General features: G+C 40.3%; 1 protein-coding gene across 3 annotated transcripts in view; it reads left to right on the forward strand.

Moving 5' to 3' along the window:
- The window catches only part of LOC149023092 (uncharacterized), a 75,886-nt gene that overhangs the window by 20,647 nt on the left and 30,869 nt on the right, over positions 1-24,370 (forward strand). For 2 of the 3 annotated variants that reach the window (XM_089150940.1, XM_089150941.1), the window contains exons 9-10: positions 10,186-10,241; positions 22,637-22,765. In XM_089150940.1, coding sequence (XP_089007066.1) covers positions 10,186-10,241; positions 22,637-22,765 — 185 coding nt within the window. The remainder of the gene's footprint in view (positions 1-10,185; positions 10,242-22,636; positions 22,766-24,370) is intronic. The other variant, XM_089150942.1, reaches the window with a different exon arrangement.

Below are 24,370 nucleotides of genomic sequence, written 5' to 3' on the forward strand. Positions count from 1 at the left end.
GAATGAATAAAATTGGATCAAAACCAAAAGTCATTTGGTCACTGGAAACCAGCCGGTCGCTTAAGTTGAGTGACCGTCCCAAAAACAGAGAGTTTTCAATCCGAAACTCTGGCTTCTGATCATCCAATTTCAATCCGAATTTTGAATGATCATAGTTTGAATTTCAAATCTATCACTCCCATAACCACGGGTGATACTAAACCTAACCAAAGACATCAAATTGGTTATCCAGAACCTTCCTCTTGATTAGATCAGCCCTTTTCGCAAAAGCAGGGTTTCGTTTTCGGATCTGATCTCACCAAGATCATCAAAAAGGTAGGCAGTGCAATAGAAGGATCAAGAACAACCAAAGAGAAACACTAATCTACTTTTATCATAGCAAGTGGTGAAGTATGAGTGATTAGGGAATCACTTACCTCAACCAGATCAACTATGAAGGACAAGAGAACCTTCTGGGACTCTAACAACACTTCAGATCTACTTCCAGCACGTCTCCACAGCCGTCTAACCTCCAAAAATAGTAATCCCGAATATAATATTCGTAAAATAGGCAAGGGTTACTATTTATAGAAGTCTGGGGGCAAAATAGGGCAAAACCCCACAACCAGGACCATGCGGTCGTTCAAGGCGGTCGCTTGGTTTAATCAACCGCCACTAGCAACCACCCCCAAGTATATTGCTATACAAGGGTGCTTTGCTTAGGGGGTTGATGTCCAAGTACAGCCTAACCCTAATGAAGACATGGGGGAGGTCTTACCTTCATTTCGGACATCTCCAGACATCACTTGCCTTCCAGAAGTCCAACTACCAAGCAAGGCAGACTCTTCATGAAGAGAATCCAGATCCATGGGTTCAGGGTATGGATCATGGACTTCTATCCGGACACTCCACAGATTTACCCAGCTAGACCTTCGGGTTCTCGGACCTGCAATACTGATCCTAGGTTAGAAATACGGGGGTTGTTACACATCGGGTTTGGGCTTAGGAGCTGTGTTGATGCAAGAGGACCACCCCATCGCATATTGGAGCCAGACACTCTCTCCTCGAGCTCGCACCAAGTTCGTGTACGAAAAAGAATTGATGGCTGTAGTATTGGCGGTTCAGAAATGGCGACATTACCTATTGGGGAGACACTTCAAGGTGCACACTGATCAGAGAAGCCTGAAATACTTGATGGCCAGAAGCTCATGGCAGAAAATCAGCATAAATGGATCATGAAACTCTTGGGGTTTGATTTTGAGATCATCTACAAACCGGATTGTGAGAACAAGGCTGCAAATGCATTATCATGTTGCATGGATGAGGAGGTCCAACTATCCAATCTTACAGCAGTAGTTTGAGAAGAAGGAGAGGGATTAGAAGAAGAAATACGTACTTCTCGGCGGTATAAAGGTATGATCCAATCACTTTCGGGGGGCTCAACAGAATTTCCACATTATCAGCTGAAGAAAAGGATCCTTTTTTATTAGGAAAGGTTAGTGATTCCTGAAAAGTGGAAATATATTCCTAGACTACTTGAGGAATTTCACGCTACACCATTTGGGGGGCATTTAGGATCCCTACGCACTTATAAGAGGTTGGCTGCTGTGGTGTATTGGGTAGGGATGAAAAGGGCTGTTAAAGAATTTGTGGCTAGTTGTGATATATGCCAAAGGAGCAAGCACCAGTCAATGAAGCCAGAGGGACTACTTCAGCCCTTACCTATTCCAGATCAGATGTGGGAGGATATCAGCATGGATTTCATTGGTGGGCTACCGAAGACTAAAGGTGGGGACACGGTGTTCGTGGTGGTTGATTGACTCTCTGAATATGCACATTTCATCCCACTTAATCATCCATACACCGCAAAGGATGTGGCTGTAGTTTTCAGCAAAGAGGCAGTCCGTTTGCGTGGTTTTCCACACTCCATTGTTTCTGATAGAGATCGAGTCTTCCTAAGCAATTTTTGGATTGAGCTATTCAAACTGGCAGGGTCTAAACTTAGATTCAGCAGTGCCTACCATCCTCAATTAGATGGCCAAACCGAAGTTGTGAACATCAGTTTGGAGATCTATTTACGTTGCTTTTGTGCTAGGCAGCCGCGCAATTGGACCACATGGCTATATTGGGCGGAGTATTGGTATAATACCACTTATCATTCAGCCACCAAGCTAACCCCATTCCAAGGGGTATATGGGTGTGCTCCTCCAACACTACTGAGGTGGGAGGGAGACTCTTCCAAGATGAATGAAGTTGATGTGTATCTACGGGAGCAAGATAACATTTTAAAGGAGCTGAGAAACAACTTGCTGGTTGCACAGGATTGCATGAGAAAATCAGCAGACCAGCAACTCAAAGAGGTTTCGTACCAAGTAGGGGAAGAGGTGTTTCTTAAACTCCACCCATATCGCTTCAAAAAATTGGCCAAGAGGCCTAATGAGAAGCTCGGTCATCGTTACTACAGGCCCTATCAAATTTCAGCTCAAATTGGCCCCGTCGCATACAAGCTCAATCTTTTAGCTGGCTTGAAAAAATACCCCGTATTCCATGTCTCCCAATTGAAGAAAGTTTAGGGTAGCAACATCAACACACAACCACTACCTTCATGCCTTACAGAGGATGGAGAATTACAGCTAAGCCCGAAGCAACTATTGGAGATACGCTACTCACCACGGGGTACTCTAGAAGTGCTGATCAAGTGGAAAGCTTTACTCTCATGTAAAAACACTTGGGAAGACTTTAGAGAGCTACATAAAGAATTCCCAGATTTTCACCTTCAGGACAAGGTGAAACTTAAGGGGGGAAGTGTTGATAAGCCCCTTATAGCTCACGTCTACCAAAGGAAGAATAAGAAGAGAAGCAGGGGATCAACAGCAGCAGAGAGCATGGGGACAAACCAATCAGCAGGGGACAAGTGGCATGGTATTATTGGGCAGCAACCATAACAGAAACTGGAGCATGCAGAGGAGCTCCCACGTGGCAGTGAAAGATTGGTGAGCAGTGGAAGTTGGTTAGGGAGGTGAAGAATAAGAGAAGGCACGCAAGGAGACGGGGGGGGGAGGAAGGGAAGAGCAGCCAGCAGAGCTTGCTAGGAGAGGGCAACCTCTCGGGCATAGGACTGATTATTTATTGAGGTTGGGAATATGTAATGTGTGCTGATTTCTATAGATTAGCTATTGTTATTATCATTCCAAGAACTGATTCTCATCTATAGACATCTGAGTTGTATTTGTTGATGAAGATTATCAGAGTTATTGAATGAACTGAGTTACATATGTTGTTGTCTTTATTAAATCTGTTGTGATGAATGAATATAGCCATTACTATCATTAAGCTTTTGATGGAACCTGAGTTACATATGTTGTTGTCTTTATTAAATCTGTTGTGATGAATGAATATAGCCATTGCTGTCATTAAGCGAACTCAGGGTAAGCATGAGAGGGTCCTATCAATGTCACACAAAGGACAAGTGTTGGAACTTGTATGGCCGTTCAACAAATTCTCGTGGAGGAGGTAGGAGTGGAAATAGAGAAGTAATCAAGCATTTACACACCAAACAAATTTTGACACCCTAAGTACTCTATCACCTCTTTCCTTTGATGAGCTATAACACCTTTGCTAGTTGATGTCTAGATTTAACGTGTCCTCTTTAATGCCGACTTCCAACGCAACTGTAGCCTCTGCCATAGTTCCCTCCTGGACAATCGATTTTGGGGCAACCAACCATATGACTAGTTCATCATCCTTGTTTCATACTTATTCTTCTGTTCCCTTGACTCAGTTTGTTCGAACAATTGAGGGGTCTCTTTCTCCCATCCCTGGAAAGGGATCTATTATCTATTCACCTTCTTTTACCTTGTCTTTTGTTTTGTATGTTCCTAAGTTCCCAGCTAACCTCTTATCCATTAGTAGCCTTACTCGTGACATGAATTGCAAAATAACATTCTTTTCCTTCTCATTGTGTGTTTTAGGATCTGGAAATAGGGCGTACAATTGACAGTGGTTGACAGAAAAGGGGGCTCTACTTCTTGGGTGGGTCTCTAATAAGCCCCTAATAACCCACGTCTACCAAAGGAAAAATAAGAAGAGAAGCAGGGGATCAGCAGAAGCAAAGAGCAGGGAGACAGTCCTATCAGCAGGGGACAAGGGGCATGATTCTATTGGGCTGCACCCATAATCGAAAGCATGCAGAGGAGCTTCCAGGTGGCAGCAAAAGATTGGTGGGTAGAGGAAGTTGGTTAGAGAGGAGGAATAAGAGAAGACACAGAGGGCTTACCAGCGGAGGAGGGAGGAAAGAGGCAAGCAAGTGCTTGAGGAGAGGGAAACCTCTGGGGAATGGCCTAGCCATGGTGTTGCTTTTGTTTATCTGAGTTTCGATTTGGTTTGTTTAATTTCAGTAGTCTTTATCAGTTATTAGAATCATAGTCTGTATTCAGCAGCTATATCCATATCAGAGTTGCTTAATGAAATTGATTGTTACTTCAATATTATCCTGCTGATATGCCAATCTGAGTTCATAGCTTTCTGGTGTTATCTCCTGTTTGTCTGTTAGAAGTAAAGGATAAATGAACAGGGTTGTATTTTGTTGCTGTCTGTATTGAATCTGTTGCCATGAATGATAATATCCATTGCTGTCAGTAAGGTTTCGGTAGGACTCAAGACAAGTTCGAGAGTCCTATCAGTCTCTATAAGCTTTTCCTAGGGCCTTTAGTTCCACCTTTCCTGCACTTTTTACCCTAGTACAGTGGCATCGTCGTTTTGGCCATGTTCGTCAACTTGTTTTGTTTAAGTTTTTTTTTTTTAAATTTTTTATTTTATTTTATTTGGTTAAACGTTGTATTTTGAATGATTTTTATTGTGAGGGCATTTTAACTAAATAGACTAGGCATGTTTACCTTGTTTTAGATCGTCGTAATAGTATTCCTTTTTCTATTATTCTCTCTAGTCCTCAGATTTTGTCTCTCTTTAGTCATAGATGGTTTGTTTCATTAATTGATTGTTGTAGTAGGACTACATGGGTCTACTTACTCGACCAAAAAGTGATGCTTTTCCGTGTTTCCAAAAGTTCCATAAGGTGGTTAGGACACAGTATAGATAATGGGACTAAGTACTTAGGTGGTGTATTCCCATCTTACCTAGCTGACCATGACATTATACACCAAATAAGTTGCATTGACCCTCCACCTCAAAATGGGGTTGATGAATGCAAGAATCAACATCTTCTTGAGATAGCACATTGCCTAGTGTTTACTATGCATGTGCCTTCTTGGTTTTAGGGTGATGCCATCCTTACTGCAACTTATTTTGATTGACAAAATGCCTTCTTGACTTTTGGACAAGTGCTGCCCTCTTAAGTTCTTTTAGGGATAACTGTTTTTACTGTACCACTTAAGTTTTTTGGTTGTGTTGCCTTTGCCTGAAACCACTATATTCATAGTAAGTTGAATCCAAGTGGGTTATTGTGCATCTTCTTGGGTTAGCGGGCTACCCAAAAGAATTACAAGTGTTATCGTCTAGGAACAAGTTCTTTTCTTTGCCCTAACACCTCTTTAGGGGGAGAGTCTTGGTGAAGAGGTTCCTTTTTTGATCCCTCCTTTTGATATTTTTTCTAAAATTCCTGCTAATGATCTTCCTTTGGAAGATGGAGTGACCGGATAGAATAGTTGGTGGATGATGTACAGGGGGTGCAAAGACCTATGAAGACTTGTCAAAGAAAGCAATGAGTACCCCCTTCGGTGCCGAGCTAATTGGAAGCTTCGGCTCCGAGTTTTGAAGTACCAATTCTTCTAGGTGAGTCTATCTTGGAGCCTTCTTTTGATCCTATTTTGGACTTACCAATTGCATTGAGAAAGCAGCCACGAACTTACACCGAACTTTCTATTTCCAATTATGTTTCATATTAGTCCTTGTCCCCAGAGTTTCAAAGTTTTGTTTCCTTTTTGTCCTCAACTGGTGTTCCTAACCCTTGGTAGGAAGCATTATCTCACTTAAACTAGAAGGAAGCAATGGATGAGGAAATGCTAGTTTTGGAAAAAATACAAAACGTGGGAAATGGTGTCTTTGCCTTTAGGAAAGCGGATTGTTGGGTGCAAATGGGTGTTTGTTATCAAGCACAAGGAAGATGGGACCGTGGAGAGGTACAAGGCAAGGTTGGTGAGGGCTTTACTCAGATTTAAGAGATTGACTACTTGGATACATTTGTCCCAGTTGCCAAGATGAGCACAATTTAGGCTGTCCTTTCATGTGTAATGAATAATGGGTGGAGTTACAACAGTTAGGTGTGAAGAATGCTTTCCTACATGGAGAACTCCAAGAGGAGGTGTATATGGATGGGCCACTTTGATATTTTGTGATTGAGATTCGTGGGAAAGTATGCAAACTGAGCTTTGTATGGGCTCAAGCACTCTTAGATCATGGTTTTGGAGGTTTCATAAAGCCATGATTTCCAACGGCTAAAAGTAAAGTAATGTTAATCATACCTTGTTCATCAAGAGAGAAAATTTTGATACCACTATACTCCTAGTCTATGTGGATGATATTGTAATCACAAGGAGCAGTGATGAGGAGATTGAAGCTCTAAAGAAATTCCTGGGAACAAAATTTGAAGGAAAGGACATGAGGAAGCGTTGGTACTGCCTAGAGCTTAAATTGGCAAATTTGGCCAGTGGTGTTTCCCTCTCTCAAAGAAAGTATGTTGTGGATCTACTAGAAGAAACTGTTTTACTACTAAGCCTAGCTTACACTTAAAGGCAAAAGAAGGAGAACCGGTTGACAAGATGATTTATCAAAAGTTGGTAGGGAAGTTGATCTATCTCTCCTACCAAACCAGGCGTCACATTATAGTCAGCCTTGTTATATGCATGATCCCTACTCCCCACACTTTGCTGCAATATGTCGTATTTTGAGGTACTTGAAGGCCACTTCAAGAAAGGGAATTTTAGTTTCAGCTCATGGACACCTGAAGATTGAGGCACACACAGATGTAGTGGGCAAGTTGTTCTAATGATAGGATTTCTACCTTTAGGTATTGTATTGTTGGAGGTAACTTGGTGGCTTGGAGAAGTAAGAAACAGGCTGTAATTGCAAGATTCATTGCAAAAGTTGAATTTAGAGCAAATGCTCAAGGCATTTGTGAGGTCCCCTAGCTAAAAGGGCTGCTTCAAGAGTTTGGGACAGATTCCAAGGTTCCTATACAACTGTAGTCAGACAGTAAATCAACAATCAACATTGCTTACAATCCAATATAACTTGACAAGACCAAACATGTGGAGATTGACAGACATTTTATCAAAGAAAAGATCGAGGCTAGATTGATTTGTATCACCTTTGTTACCTCAAATAATCAATGGGCTCATGTACTTATGAAGAGCTTGAGTATCAAGATGTTTAGTAATATCATTGGCAAGTTGGGAATGATAAATATCTATGCTCCAACTTGAGGGGGAGTATTGTAAGGCAATAATAGGAGGGTATTTACTGTATTATTGAGGGCAGATTTGTTAGGATCTTTTATTTTCTCTTGTAATGTTCCCACATTGGGAAGATTTGATTTGTTTTATTCTCGGAAGTTTATTACTGTAAATAAAGCTCCTGTTATGTCCTTCAGACACAAGTCAGGATTTCTCCAAATCTCACAACACTATTGGCGGGTGTACTAGCTTAGGTGAGAACTTTCATGTCTTCCAGATATGTAATAATGTCCCATTGATGTAGTAAGCTCTTGATTCAATACAAAGCACTTCTTGTGGGAGGAAATGCGGTAAATTTGGAAAGAAGTTGGAGAGGCTTATTGAATCTCTTAACTTTTTAATTTTTTTTCTTGGATGAATAAAAAAATTCACTAACCAAAGGAATAAAAGGGGAAATGGGAGAGTACAAGAAATCTTGGGTAGAGCCTAGCCAAACAAAAATTTCATAAAGGAAGCACCAACCTAACTACTAAACCAACAAAGAACTGAGAAAAAAGGCACTAGACTAGGAGTTCATCTTATTCTCCCCCCCCCCTTCCTAGAAGACCTCAAATCCACTACGAAGTTTCAATTGGGTTGGTAACGATCCTTCAGGATATGATTGCTTCTCCTGCAGCCTTCATGACTTGAGGTGTACGACAGGGAGGGGATTTCAGTTATGGAAGCAAGCTCAAGGGCAATCTCCTCTCGCAACAGGGGAGGGCCTAAGATGGAGGCTTGGGGAGGCAAGGGCGGAGACAACTTAGGAGCACCATTGGTGAGCATCATTCTTAAGAAAGGGAGAATCGTTCAGAATATTATGGTTAGTGTGCCTGCAGTCATAAGAGATGAGAGACCATGGGGGCAGAGATAGGCCTAGCTAAACTTCTAAGAAAGCTAGAGATACCCAACTTGAGGCACACCAAATTAGTAGGGAAAGAAGAGGAAGGGGTAGAGGAGGAAATGTGTGGGCTTGAGACATAGGAGGGGAGGGGGAGGTTTGGACTAGAGGGGTTCAGAATGGTGTGATGGGTTGGGTCAAAGAGGGGGAAAATATTAGGGTTGGTAGAGATGGTAGGCTGGACCAATGGAGTTGGGAGAGGGTAAAACAGAAGTGGAGGCCCACGATGGTGGGCCTAAGGGAGGAGGAGAATTTGGGCAAGTGGGGGATGAGGGAAGAGAGAGAGAAAGGGTCTATGACAGGAAGCAAGAGGCTGCAATAGCAGGCATAAGAGAGGGGAGGGGGATGTGGAAGGAGAGACATCAGGGTTGAGCTAGGGGAGCAGCAATGACAGGCAGGGCATCAGAGGCGGCAGCTTGATTCTTGGTGTCAGGTTGCTTTTCTTCAGCAGGGTCAGTATCCAGGAGGGCAAACCGATTCTAATCCTGGTTGGTTTTTCCAGTCAAAGCTGTTGCCAATGGCTTGGGTGTAGATCTCCTTTGGTGATGGCAAAGATAGATGAGTGTGAATTTGCCGAGGTCTGATTTGTTTTTCTTGACAGCAGTAGGATAGCTTAAGATGGTTGAGGCGACTAGGGAGCATCAAAAGAAATAAACATTGGCTCTTCAGCAGATTGGGAAGTACAATCATCTTTACTGTGCCCAAACACTACGCAAGAATGCATTGGGGGGGGGGGAGTCAGTCAGGATTCACCCTCTGGTTGAAGCAGAGCCTGTCGTCATATACAGGTAGCAGCTTGGAGGTAGAGACCATGGTGTAGATTTGAGCGAAAGATAGCTGCTCCCTCATCAAAGTTTTAGCATCAATGCATGGGAGAATTTCGAGAGTGGAACTGATCCTACTAAGACAGTCATCATTCTAGTATTGTAGTTGGTTGATCCACAAGTGGATGTTGGTGAAGTCGACCTTGTGGAGGGGAGAAGAGCGCTCCCATTGGCATAGGAAGATGGTGGACTTACCTATGAACCAAGGGATGCATTAGGCCTTGTACTTCACATCATAGAAGTTGAAAATTCCATAGTCCAAGAACTAGGTTTCTCTAGAGCCAAGAGCCTGCCATTGCTTGGAGAGGGAGGATTTTACAATGTTGGATGTTGAATGAGTGCAAAGAAATTGGCCAACCAGTGCTGATTGCCATCGGGAGATGCAAGGTTCAAGGGCAGAAGCAGGGCAGTGGAGTCTCCATCAGGGGAAGGGGGAATGCATGTACGGTTGTCTGTAGAGGGTAGGGAGGAGTCAGGGGTCAAGAAGAGGGATGCCAAGGCTTGGCATTGGCAGTGGTGGGAAAGGAAGGATGATTAGAGCAACGAGGGGAAGAGGTGGGAGAAGGGCTCATTGGCAAGGTTCAGGGAGCCAGTGGAGAAGGGAGGGTGAGATGGAGATACAACAGGTATCAAAGGGTGCAGGTAGTGGCGGGCATCGCCTCAAGTGAGAGAGTTTTTCAGAGAGTTCTTGTGCCTGAAAATCCAAGTACTTCGATTAGAAAAAATTACTTCTCTATTTAATGAAGATGTAGAGGATTGAACCCTATACCTCTAGCATGCATAGCAAGCGCTCTACGATTTGAGCTACAACTAAAATGCCTTTGGCACTTGCTTAATATTAGTGTTATGAGCATACATTCATTATTGCAATAAACACATCATCTATTTTGCTCATGCTGTTGTCTAAAAATGTATTTCTGTTTTGTTCTTCCATTGTGATTAAAGTTTTCGCTTCATATTTTTAGCTAAAAGCAATTCTTACAGTTTCTCCCGATGGCTATTGACAGCATAATGCATACTGCTATCTTTCCAGATATTCCCAAATGATGTATTCATAGGTGAACTTATTGATGCTGCAAAGTCTTTCAGGTATTCTTTCTGCAGTAATTTCTGTAAAATTTACAGCTAATCTTGAATGTTGCAATCCAGGTTCTTTAAAACTCTAGACTTGGGTTTATGTGGCTGCTGCATTTAATTTTCTGAAGGATATTAGGATAAAATAAGGTGTAGGGTCCACATCAGCGCTAACTGGGGTTAGGTTGAATTTTGGTTTAGTCAAGTTGGTGATGGGGAAGTGAACAGTGAAGGTTGGGGCTTCATGAAAGGGGCTTGAATACTGAATTTTGAACTTCAACAAATTGGGGTAGTTTTCTGGGATTTGGGAAAAGGAATCTTTGCTGTTATTAAGATTAAAGATTTGAATTTTTGGATGGGGTTTTGGATTCTATTAGGCTAGGGGGGCTTATCTGATCGACTATTAGGTTAAACTGATGGTTGGGTTGTGAGATCTGGAAATGGTTTCTAACCTTCAAAAGCTAGGAAGCTTAAATTCTATGAAGTGGATGGAGTGTGGGGGCTTGTGAGGGTAGGCTATGGTCCAAATACGGAATGATTGTAAGGGTTGAACAAAATAGTTGCAATTTTATAAAATTGGAAACTTTTGAATGAAATTGGAGACATAGGCTATGTTCGGTAGCCAAGAAAAGAAAAGAAAACTTTGAATAAGACAAAAAATAATAGTGATGAAATGATTGTCTAATGTGCCTATCTCTGTCCTTGAATTTCAAATTTTTTCTTTTCTTGCTACCAAATGCAGCTTTAAGGTCAATGGTGGAATGGGAGAAGAATTGGGGTCTTCTGGGAATTGTCACTAACTTACTGTAGTTGCAAGAAATCCAATACGATGAATCGGATGGAGAATTGAAGAACTTGACAAGGGTTCTTCAAACAACTGAAGAGAAGATCAAACCGTAGCTCCCAGGCACATTCCCACTACAAGGAGTCGATTGGGTCAAACATAATCTCACTGGAGTTTAGATCATGCTGTAAACTGAGCCCTGATATGGAGGTAGAAGGCAGTAGCAGCAGCTTGTGAAACAGTTTCATTAATCAAACTCATTTTTAATACTTGTTTCTGCTAGTCTTGTACATTAGACTCAAAAATACACTCCCACCCTGAATAGACTTCAGATATCCCTAATCCAGTTCCACTAGAGCTTAAATAGATTTCCTTGCTCTGGAAAAGGGATTATCCCAGTGACTTAAATTGAATGACTGATTCATACCAGAAAAGCCACGAATCTTAAAAACACAAATGCAAGAGTAAGTTGCAACGACATCCAAAATGGAGGCCTGAATGCATTGACACCGACTTTTCTGTTTCATAAGCAGAGGCACCTCAGAGTTGGATTTGAATTGGACACTTTAGTCCAATCTGCTAACAATTTCCATTATACAACTATTAGTTATTTTTATTTCCAAAGGTACCCTTTTGATAACTATGAGATTACTTAATTGCCCCGTAAATAGACTTAAAAAATTATCAAAATCCTTACGCCCAAAAAAAAAAGAAAAAAGAGAAAAAGAACAACCTGAAAGTTAATTGTCTTTGTTGTAAGGCAGCAGCAGTAGTAGTTATTTTATAATTAAGGGTAGAATTGCCTTGTTAGGTTCTCTTATTATCCTCTTTGTAATATTCTCATATTGGGAAGATCTATTCTATTTTTGGCAAGTTACTAGTAAAAATAAAGGCCATACTGTGTCTCTTAGACACAAGTCAGGATTTTCTCAAATCTTACAACATAGTATCAGAGTCAAGTTTGATTTGATAAACGCTAAACCTCTATCATAGAAGCACCACCACCTACCGCCACTACTTCTCTTTCTCTCCCAGTGCAGGCATCACCACCACCTAACGTTGCCACTACCACCTTCCGCAAGACCTTGCGACTCCTAGAAGCATCGCCCAGCCCTTACGATCCTATTAGGGGTGTTACCGTGTTAGACCACCCATCTAGCCCCAAATACATTCTGCAATAGCCCCTAGAGATGAGCTAGCTTCTAGGGGCATCCTCTGTAGGTGGTGGTGCGTCACAACATTCTCTGATGTTTACCATGGATATGCCTCCTCGGTTTTGGGGGGATGAAGTCCTTACTGTGGGCTATTTGATTAACCGAATGCCATCTTGAGTTTTGCAACAACACTGTCACCTTGAGGTCCTTATAGGGACAACGACCTTTGTTGTACCACCTAAGGTTTTTGATTGTTTTGCCTTTTCTTGAAACCACCATCTTCATGGTAAGTTGGATCCACGTGGATTATAGTGTAGTTTCATTGGTTAATCTGCTACCCAAAAAGGCTATAAGTATTATCACCCTCCTCATGGCTTCTTTGTTTCTATGAATGTTTGTTTCCAGTAGCAAATTCCCTTCTTCGCCTCTACACCTCTTCAAGGGAAGAGTATTAGTGAAGAGGTTTTGGTCCTTGTTCCTTCTTTAGGTATTCCTCTTGAGATTCCTGCTAATGATTCTACTATAAAAGATGGAGTGGCTGGATAGGAACAATTGGTGGATCAAAATATTGATGTGGAGGGGGAGCAACGACCTCTAAAGACTTATCAAAGGCTATCTGTGAGAGAAGATCCCCCTTATGTACCGAGCTAGTTAGAAGCCCTTGCTTCTAGTCCTAAGGTAACAAATCCTGGTGAGTCTCTTTCTAAACCATCTCTTGATCCGACTTTGGACTTACCAATTGCATTACGAAAGTAGCCACACACATACACTAAGCATCTTATTTTCAACTTTTTTTCATATTAGTCCCTATCCCCTCAATCTTTAACCTTTGTTTCCTCTATATCCCTTACTTATATTCCTAACATATGGCAATAAGCATTGTCTCACTTAAATTGGAAGGAAGCAATGGATGAGGAGCTGCGAGCTCTAGAAAAAAAAGGACATGGTAATTGTTATGTTTGAACCAAATTCTTGTACCAAATTTGGAAGATGGACCCACCGACATATGTTGGTGGAGATCTATGGTGGAAGTGGAGGGCTTGGGCCGATGGGTCGACTCATTTACCCGATTGGAGTCTATATGTATGTATCTTATGTTCGCCTACTATTTGATTGACATATTTGGGATTTTCAATTAGGGTTTTAGGTGAGAGTTCTTGTAAGCTGTTTTTGGCGATTGGTTGTGAGATCTTTTTCTGTTCTTCTTCTACATAGTGGAAAACCTCTTTTTCTTCACTCGTGGACATAGCATACCACATTGGTGTGTGAACCACATTAAATCTTTGTGTGTTTTCATTTTTGTTTATTTTTCGATTCACTATTTCGTGGTGTTCATTTTAACAGTAATTGGTGTCTTTGCCTCCAAGAAAGCGGATTGTTGGGTTGCAAATGGCTGTTTGTCATCAAGCACAAGGCAAATGGGACTGTGGAGAGATGCAAGGCAAGATTAATGGTCAAGGGCTTCACTTAAACTTCTGGGATAGACTACTTGGAAACATGTGCATCAATCACCAAGATGAATACAAATTTGGGCTATTCTCTCATGTGTAGTAAATAAGGGTTGTAGCCTACAACAACTAGATGTAAAGAGTGCTTTCCTCTATGGAGAACTTCAAGAGGAGGTGTACATGGATGTCCACCTGGATATGCTACCACTGAGACTCATGGAAAAGTGCGCATGTTAAAAAGAGCTTGTATGGGCTGAAGCAATCACCAAGGGCTTGGTTTGGGAGATTTCATAAAGCCATGGTTTTCAATGGCTATAAGTAATGCAAATCATACCTTGTTCATCAAGAGAGAAAATTCTTATACCACTGTACTTCTAGTCTATGTGGATGATCTTGTGATCACGAGTAGCAGAAGGAGGATATTTCAGCCTTAAAGATATTTTTGGGTACTGAATTTGAGATCAAGGATATGGAGAAGCCATCCTAGGACTGGAGTTAGCATATATTCGGCTAGTGGTGTTTCCCTCTATCAAAGAAAGTTTACTCCAGACCTATTGGAAGAAATTGGAATATTAGGGTGTAAGCAAGTAGAGACTCCTATTGAGCCTAACCTACACTTGAAGGCAAAATAATTGGTGGACAAGACAAGCTATCAGAACTATTTATCTCATACTAAACCAGATATCACTTTGCAGTTAGTCTTGTTAGCCAGTATATGCATGATCCCTACTCCTCACACTTGGATGTAGTGTACCGGATCTTGAGGTACGTGAAGGCTACTTTGGGAAAAGGAATTCTAATTTCAACCCATTGACACTTAAAAATCACAGGAACAGTAGTGTAGAAGTGTGAAAAAAATAACTAAAAAAAAAAAAAAAAACCAGCCCAAAACTTGGATAGTATATGAAACAATAGGCTGTACAGTATAAAGAGGTAGAGGTAGTATAACTGAAGTCGATCAAACCTCTGGGGTCTCTAGTACTGGTAGTACATATAGGGAGATCAATTTACCTAAAGAACTGATCTAAAAACATAATATTTGCAGCAATAAGTGGCCGCGCACCAAGAGGGGGAAAAACCCAAAAAAAAAAGAAAAAAAAAGGAGCTCTCAGAAGAACACGATTAGAAGATGACTAATTTGATTAAATGAGCTCTGTACCATGTTAGAAATCAATCTCTAAGAATCAAATCAGATGCAAAACTGAAGAAGAAAGGAAGCAGAAGAAGAAGAAGCAGCACCTTACGATTTTGGATTAGATTTCCCAGAATTGCAGGTCCTTTATTTATCGCGTTCAACTCTCCACATACAAACTTGGAGGACAAGTAATTTTGTCCTTCAAAAAAGGAAACAACTAGTACAAGAAGGACGGAATAAAGTGATGGAAGATTCTTTCCAATATAGAAAAAAAACAGAATTAGAAAGTTCTAAAAGAGAAACTAAAGGAAAAAAGAAAGTAGGCAAAATAGAAACTCCTGGCTGCTGCTTCAAAACTTGCACTCCACTCCTTGCGCAAATCTCAAAAAACTTAGCTGAACAGTTCCAACACCACTAACTTTGGCTAAGGAACTACTAGCCAATGTAACACTAGATTCAGACACACAAAAAGATAGAAAATTACCTAAAAAACAAGACATATGAGCAAGGGCACCTGAATTAATGATCCAGGGGGATAATAGAAGGAAAACATGCAGTGGCATTACTTGCCCTGACAAAGTAGCCATGGGAGAATTCGTTGTCTGTGAAAGCTGAAGCTGAATAAGCTTAGCATAATGCTCAGCTGAAATTGTAATTGCTTCTCACCGTACTTGGTCAGTTGGTAGTTGGTGTCTTAGCACTGACTGCAGAATCGATTAACTGTTTTCAGTTAGGATTTCTATGAAGCTTCCAACAAAATTCATGAACATGCCCTTGCTTTTACAACAGTGACATGCACAGGAGCTCTTTCACCTGAAACTGAACCAGGAGTCTTTCTAGGAGCACTAGAATTCCACAGCCATGTCCTACTTTCCTATGCCCAGAGGTTGCCATGGCTTATTATCATTTGTAAGTAAGTAAAATCTTGAGTTTTCTCATGGAAACACGTATCTGTTAGACTGGGCACCTTTTCTCCCCAAAAATGTTAGATCAAATTGAGTCATGTTCCTTGCCTAGGCTGCCAAAAGAACCCATTACAGCAAGATGTTTTCTTTGCATCTGGCTCAGAATGGGGGTAATAGAGAGGGGGGAATTCAAATACTCATACATCTTCCTATAATCTGCACAATACTAATGAAGGACCCTTTCAATTAGCACGATAGAATTCCTGTGACACCTCTTAGATATGAGATAAATTGCTTAACTCCAGAATACAAAACATGCAGATAATCCCATAAATCCTTTTCTGTTTGGATATGGTGAACAAATCAACAATGTGGTGATCCATGCTGTTCAACTGTTATCCTAAAATTCGTGCGATTTCCATAGATGTGTCACCAGTTGGTTTGGACTGAGTCAGGAACTTTGGCTGTCCTCAAGCTGCCAAAACGATGTCAACAATGGTTACTGGAGTTATCAGACCCTTTCAGTTTCTACTCAGCCAAATGATGAGAAGAAGACATTGCTTCAGTGATCGTCTTCTCTTTCTCTTCACCATCTCATCAGAAACACAGGTATTGGCCATATAATAGTAAGAAAGGAATTTTGTCTGAAACAGTATATTGAAAAGTCTGAATTAAGGAATGACCAACACTAGCGCTGCCTAGGGCACAGAAGTCTAAAACTACAGAGAGGAAAAACCACAGAAGTTCAGAAAAGCAGAAACAGATAACTCAGGGAAAGAAGTTACTACAAAAATCGAACTAGACGTAATCGATATAAAGGTTTCTGTTAGAAAACAAGCTTTAAACGATCAAAACAGTGGCTGAACTTGAAAAGAAAAGAGGGAAGAAGAAGAGAATAGAGGTGAAGAACCAGCAGAGAAGACCTGCGATTCTAGCTAAAAAGCCTAGAATCGTAGGATGCATATATTTATAGTTTTCAAGAGATCTAATATAACTTGAGAGGCAAGAAAACTGTCCTCTAGAAAAGAAAATAAAAAATACACCTTAAAGACAAAACTTACTAATTTTCTAACTCCTAAAATCTGTCCAAATTGAAAGTTCTGAAAATAGAAATTAGCACCAAAATAGAAAGTGATGAAAAAGGGAGCTGCTACCAAGGCTTGTGCACCAAGGCAGCAGCCTTGGAGTCTCTGCGCAATTCTCTACATGCCCCCTCATGCTGGAGCATACAAGTCTCCATACCCATGCCCAGCTTGCAACAGATAGACTGAAAACTAGGTCTAAATAGAGCTTTAGTGAATAAATCAACTAGCTGGTCAGTATGGCTCACAAAAGAAGTCTCTATAATCTTTTTCTTGACTGCATTACACATAAAGAGACAATCTACCTCTATATGCTTCGTCCTCTCATGGAACAATGGGTTACTAGCAATGTAAGTAGCAGCCTGATTATCAGAAAACATTTTCATAGGAGTGGAGATTGGAAATCCCATTTCCTTCAAGAAACAAAGTCACATCAATTCAGCAGTTGTGTGGGCCATGGCCTTATACTTTAACACTAGATTGGGCAATGGTGGATTGCTTTTTACTCTTCCAAGTTACAAGATTTCCACAAAAAAAAGTACAATAACCTGTAGTAGATTGGCAATTAGCTGTGGATCCAGTCCAATTTTTGCATTAGAAAAAAGGCAACCAAATCCATATTCCGATTTGGTCGATAGATGAGCCCTTTTCTGGGTGCACTCTTGACGTACTGCAATACTCTCATTGCTCATCCCAATGGGCCTTCCTAGGAGACTACATAAATTGACTCAACACACCAACAAAATAAAAAACATTAGGATGAGTAACAGTGAGATAAATAAATTTCCCAATAAGACTCTTGTAACTATGGACATCATCCAACAAGTCACCATCATCCTGTCCTAACTTCAACTAAGGATCCATGGGAATGTTGATTGGTTTAAAGGAAAAAATGCTAGCCTCTGTCAAAAGATCCAACACATACTTTGTGACGAAGTCTCTGTCAAAAGATCTAACACATACTTTGTGACAAACTAACACCTTGTTTAATACGGATTGCCTCAATCCCTAAGAAATACTGTAGATCACCCAGGTCTTTAGTTTGGAAATATTTCTATAAGTGTGCTTTGACTGTACAGATTACCCCAACATCACTTTCCTGAAAGAATAATATCATTAACATAAATTGACATAATGACAACACAACCACCCTGTCGTCTAACAAAGATAGAGTGATCAGAATAATAATGTGCAAATCCAAAAGACTCCATAGTCTTGCTAAATTTCTCAAACCAAGCTCGTGGAGACTGTTTGAGTCCATAAATTGCTTTATGAAGCCTACAAACATGAACACTTTCCTCCCCCTAAGCAACATACCCTGGAGTTTACTCCATGTGAACTTCACGAAGATCACCATATAAGAAATCATTTTTTTTATGTCAAGCTGAAGAAGACGCTAATCATAGTTTACATCTAAATAGATAAGAACATGGATTGATAAGTCTAGCCATAGGAGAAAATGTTTCAAAGTAGTCCACACTGTATGCTTCTGTATAGCCCTTAGCCACCAAGCGAGCCTTGAGCCTTTCAACTGTACCATTAGAATGGTACTTAACAATATTCACCCATTGAAAGCGGACCACAACTTTCCTAGGAGGTAAGTCTACCAAGGATTATGTATGACGAGACTGTAAAGCATCCATTTTCACATCCATGACAACTTTTTATCCAGGGTTTTTAAGGTTCTCGTTATGATGGGTTCGAACATGAATGGCAGATAGAGAGAGAGCAAGGCAACAAAAGTTAGGAGGTAGATAAGAAACAGATACAAAATTGGAAATAGGATAAATAATGTTAGAGCATAAAGTACAATTATGAGTACCTTTCCTCAAGGCAATTGGTATGTCATCTGAAGTCGGAGTAGTATCTCCACTAGAAGAATCTGTTGGTGGAGAGGATGAAGAGAGAACAACTGTTGGACCAACTTCAATCTCCACTAAAGGAGAGCCGCCGGTATCATCAAGAGGAATTGTACTATACACAATACACTCTGCCAATCTACGTCTCCGCTGATAAACCTATTGAGGGACGCTGTCATTCGAAGGAACTAAAAAGGGAATAGGAGGAGCATCATTCGAAACACAGTTTTCAACAGACACAGATGAACTAGGGTAATAAGGAGTATCTTGAAAAAATGTCACATTAGCACTTACAAATTGTTTCTAATGAATAGGATCATAATAGCAAAAACTTTTTGAGTGCGAGAGTACCCAAGAAAAATACATTTAACAGACCAGGGGAAAAGTTTATTCAAAGTATGTGGTATGTGAACAAAACAAACACAACCAAAAATTTTGGGTGGAACTAAAAACGGTTCTCCATTTGGAAAAGCAATTGAAAAGGAGATCTGTCAGAAAGTAAAGTCATAGGCATTCAAATTTGCATTCAGCCACTCCATTCTATTAGGGAGTGAATGAACAATTGGTTTGATGAATCAGTCCAAGAGAATCACAAAATTTAGATATATCATTTTGCATGTATTCTAAAGCATTATTAGATTTTAACAAGAAGAGAAAATTGAGTCCTTATTTCATGAATTTTTTTTTTTTTTTTTTAAATATAGTTAAGAACTTTGTCCAATCCTTTAAAAGATATAAACCATGTAAGACATGAGAAACCACAAAAGTGTCAAAATACCAAAAGCATGCTTATTAAGGACCCCAAATATCTGAATGAAAAAGAAAATACAACGACTCACTAGTCACTACGAGGGACAAAGTGTGGAGGATAGGTGGCACGATGATGCTTCCCTAACTCACACGCCTCACAATTTAATCTAGACGTTGACTTAAAAGAAGGAAATAAAATCTTTAATCTAGTTAAAGACAAATGGCTTAAACAATAGTGCCACTAGAGAGCATTTACACCTTCGTCAGAGAGAGTCGCAATTGGGGCAACATAGTCTAGATAGTAGAGTCCGTCCCTTTCACACCCTCCACCAATCGTCTTCCTAGTGTGAAGGTCCTGGAAAAAATAAAGAATGAAGAGTGAAGGTCACAGAGCAATTTAATGCGTAGTTAACTGACTCACAGATAATAAATTAAAAGAAAAGTTAGCAACATGAAGTACGGATGACAAAGTAAGAGACAGTGTAGGAGAAACACTTCCAGAGCGTAGAATAGGTATTGAAGTTCCATTAGCTATAGTAACAAAATTATTAGTGGTAGATTTAGAAAATAGCTAAAGAGTGATGACTTACCAGTCATATGGGAAGAGACCCTTTAATCGATGATCTAAGGGGTGGGAGTAGAAGTGAGAAGTGTTGTGTTAACTGCATGAAAAAGTGTGGCAGCAGAAGTACCAGTAGATGTGGAAGCTCCAGTCTCAATATTTTGTAATTGGCGAAGGATTTGGGTTGCATCATCTTGCAGTGTCTTAAACAAGTCCCTTAAAGAAGATCCAAAAACATTGTTGTTTTCTATAGTATCAATACCACCATCAGAAATAGCATGATTGACAAGTTACTTTGGCCCACTCTGGCTTTCCATGTTTGGCCCAACAAGCTTCCACCAAGTGCCCTATTTTACTGCAATGATTACAAAGACGAGATGTCTTATCAGATAGTTGAACACCACGGCCTCTAGAAGATCTACTAACTTCCCTTGAATCATGACCACATCCCCTTCCACGAGAGGTAGTGAAGGCTGCCTTTTCTCCTTAAGAACTATTTCCAGGAGAACTCCCTTTGGGCACGCAATACGTTGAAGATTAGAATATGCTTCACTAAAGTTGGGGACATGCTCACTAGCAAGAAGATGTCCTTTGACAGATTTCAGTTCAGGGTTCAATCCTATAAGAAACTTGGATAGAAAAAATTCATTTTGTTGTGCCTTAAGCTTCTCTGTATATGTGGTGAGAGGTTGAAAAACATTCAAATCCTCCATCATGCCTTTAAAAGAGTTATAATAATCCTGTAGAGACTTATCAACTTGCTGAATTTGAAATAACTTTTCATAAATACTAAAAATCCGAGTCATATTTTTAGCTTGGGAATAGGTCTCATGCAAGTCATCCCACGTTCCCTTTGCAGTCTTGTGGAACATAATATTGACTGTAATATCAGGCTCCATGCTATTCCACATCCAAATTTTGATGATTGCATCCAACTACAATAAGATTTGTTAGTCTCAGCCGGAGGTTCACCCTCAATAAACTTAAGCTTAGCTTTTGCAAGTATATAAACACGAACAACAAACTACCTTTGAGTTTAATGGACATAATCTGAGCATTCACTAGATCAGCTTGTGATCACTTGTAATCAACAATACTTCTAGTCGAATCACCAGTAATTGAAGACATGTTTTGTGAAAGTCGAGGTCACACACTCGATCACAATCCAGCAAGATGAGTAACAAACTAAAATTCTGCAGTGTGTAGAATCGAAAATGTAATTGTAGGCTGGAAAATTAGAGGTATAAATTCTGCAGAGTGCAGAAAAATAAGAGTAGGGAAAAATCAATCAAGTTTTGGGATATTAGGGAATAAAAAGTATAGAAGATCTGCTAGGTTATCATCTGATCTAACTATAAGTTAAGTGCAGCAGTAGGTGGCTGTGCACCAAAGAACGGAACACTGAAAGAGAACTTCAGAAGAGAACACTTAGAACATCACTGTTTTGATTAAAAAAAGCTCAGATGCCATGTTAGAAAACAAGCTTTAAACAATCAAATCAGTAGCTGAACTTGAAAAGAAAAGAGAGAAGAAGAAGAAAGAGAAGAGAGGTGAAGAACCAGAAGAGAAACCTGTGATTCTAGCTAAAGAGCCTAGAATCGCAAGATGCATATATTTATAGTTTTCAAGAGATCTAATATAACTTGAGAGACACAAGAAAACTGTCCTCTAGAAAAGGAAATTAAAAAAATACAGCTTGAAGACAAAATTTACTAATTTTCTAACTCCTAAAATCTGTCAAAAATAGAAAGTTTTGAAATAGAAATTAGCACCAAAATAGAAAGTGATGAAAAAGGGAGCTGCTTCCAAGGCTTGTGCACCAAGGGAGCAGCCTTGGAGTCTGCGCAATTCTTTACAGTTTCAAACAATTAAATTACGTCTTTTTCTTTTCTAACTTAGAAAAGACTGGTTCTTCAGTCTAAACCATAGGCTAGTCTCTAAAAATATTCCACAAACAGCCTGAAGTGCTGCAGCCCTTCACGCAAAGTCAAACAGAAACCTCCAACCGATGTTGATTATTCACCCAAAGGAAAGACAAATATAGGCGAAGAAAGAAAACATGTGAAGACATAGCCCTCAACAATCAAGCTTTGGTACCATGTAAATTATATTATAAGAGAGAGAAAAGTGAAAGACGAAGAAGAGAAGACAAACAGGAATTGGCTGCAACCCTATGGGAGTTCCAACTGACAGATTTGAGCTCCCCTATTCATTTATATTAGTAGGCAAACCCAGCACAACTACAATAAGGAAGCAAAATAAAATACAGACAAAAATACACCCCCCCCCCCAAAAAAAAAATAACAAAAAAAAAAAAAAAAAAAAAGAAAAAAGAAAAAAAAACCTTGAATCATTGACTATTTAAAAAACTCAAGGGCCTTTTTCTCTTTTTATTTTGTTTAAAATTTTTCTTGTGTGATTCTTGGTTAAAATATTTTTGTTACCTGCAAGCATTGGAAGAGATACTTTTACTACCCTTGGGTGTTGTTTACAGTCACATAATCCCTATTGGTGTCTATTGGTGTCGGAAAGCATGTTTTTCTTTCCTCTCTTTTTTTTTTTTTTTTTTTTTTTTGGGGGGGGGGGGGGGGGGTGGGGGCGTCATTTGAATTACTTTTCATATGAAAAGAAAACTGATATCAGTGCAGTTTTGAGTTTACGGATTGGATATTATTTATTGCTCATCATTGCTATAGCTTAAGGATAATGTAACAACTTCTTGTTCTTGCAGGCAATTTTCTTCATCATTTTCAATGTTTGAGCTGAGGTCTTCATTGGAATGGTTTGTAAGAAAGGTGCAAGACCGAATACGGTTATGCACTCTAAGGCGATTAGTAGTAAAGTCTGCAAACAAGTCAAGGTGTGTTTATGAATATAATTTTTTCTTCATGAATGTATAGATTATGTTTGTTGGTTTCTTGGCAGTGTTTGAAATGGGTGTCGTAATTGTTGGCAACAAAGTATAGGACATAGAAGTGGCATGGATATACTGTAAAGAGGTCTCGGTTACATAAGAGAGAGAGAAGTATACTAAGCTACTTAGGAGTACCACGAAAGAGCGAAGAAATACTTAGTAGTGGCATAGGAACACAACTTGCATTTTAGGATGTGTGTTATTTATAGGTGTATGTTAGGGGCAGCATGTTTAAGGGCCCTTTAGAACTCCAGGTAATATTTCTGGAAGAAGGTGGAAATTGAACCACTGTCCTCTTCAAAACAACAGTGGAATCATGCAATTCCAACTTGGAACAGAGAAGTTATGGTGATCTCTGCTTGGCTGCTCAAGGTGGAAAATATTTTGGGCAGTCCATGATGTTTCTGGAGTTCGTGTGCTCCTTGCAGTGGAGTAATAAGCTCAATCTAGATGTGTTGTGGAGATCTTGATCCATTGGTCTATGTGGGATTTGGATTTGCCCCCCCCCCCTCTCTCTAGTCTCAGTTTTGGTTCAAACAGATCTTTCAGCCTTCTAGTTAGCTACTACTATGGATGATCTTCGTTGCACTCGCTGGATACATGGCTAAGTCTTTTTTGTGTGAATAAATAATTCATTATCAAAACCCCGAACTGGAGACAAAAGACTGTACAAGAAGTAAAGCGAGAGAAAAGGGGCGCGCGAGAAGAAGTGAGGAACCTAAATCCCAGGTAACTACAAATCTACAGCAAACCTGTTGCTTGGGGTGTCCAGCACAGAGGGCGAGGAGGTGTCTGATGTCTGGTAGAACGTCAAAATGGATGGCTTTGTAAATCAAGTTGATGGGGTTGGATTTGGAAGTCCATCTCCTAAGGTATCACTCCCACCATAAGTGAGCAATCAAGGCACAAAACACCAACTTGCCAACCAAGTCACAAATAGTCAAACCATAGAAATTTATTAGAAACCCAAAGGTGCGTTTGGAGCAAGGCTAGATGGACACAATGGCTTTCTCTGGTAAGGGGCAGGAGAAGGGTAGGGGGAAAACAGGTGGTTGACATTTCCGGGGCCATTCCAACAAAAGACGCAGTTAGGTTGACATTTAAGCGGCGGTGGAGGAGGGAGTTGGGTAGGGAGCCAAAGGTTGAAAGCTCTCCAAGCATGCCAAGGGTTTTGGCCTTTGAACCAAGCCAAGGGGGACGAGGGGAGCAGAGGGGACAAGGTGCAGGTAAGGTTCTCACAGAGGAAGTGGAGAAGGTACCAGAAGTGGTGGGAAGCTGGATAATACAATCAAGGGGGAGGTGGTTGAGGGTGGTGAGTATAACAAACTAGAACCTCTACTGAGGTGAAACCACATATCAGAAAATGAAGGGAAAGAGCTGACGAAGAAGAAGAAGAAGAAAAGACAAGAGAATGAGGAGAAGAAGAAAGAGGGTAGAGACGGTCTGCAGTAACCTACCCTCTACTGCTTTATTTATAATTGAAGAGTACAGTACTACTGACTTACTAATTTAGGGTACATTCCAAAAATAAACACTAACTTCCTAGGACTC

The sequence above is a fragment of the Hakea prostrata genome, chromosome 3 (assembly GCF_041222555.1).
Source record: "Hakea prostrata isolate BN-2017 chromosome 3, UWA_Hpros_2, whole genome shotgun sequence".
Lineage (NCBI taxonomy): Eukaryota > Viridiplantae > Streptophyta > Magnoliopsida > Proteales > Proteaceae > Hakea > Hakea prostrata.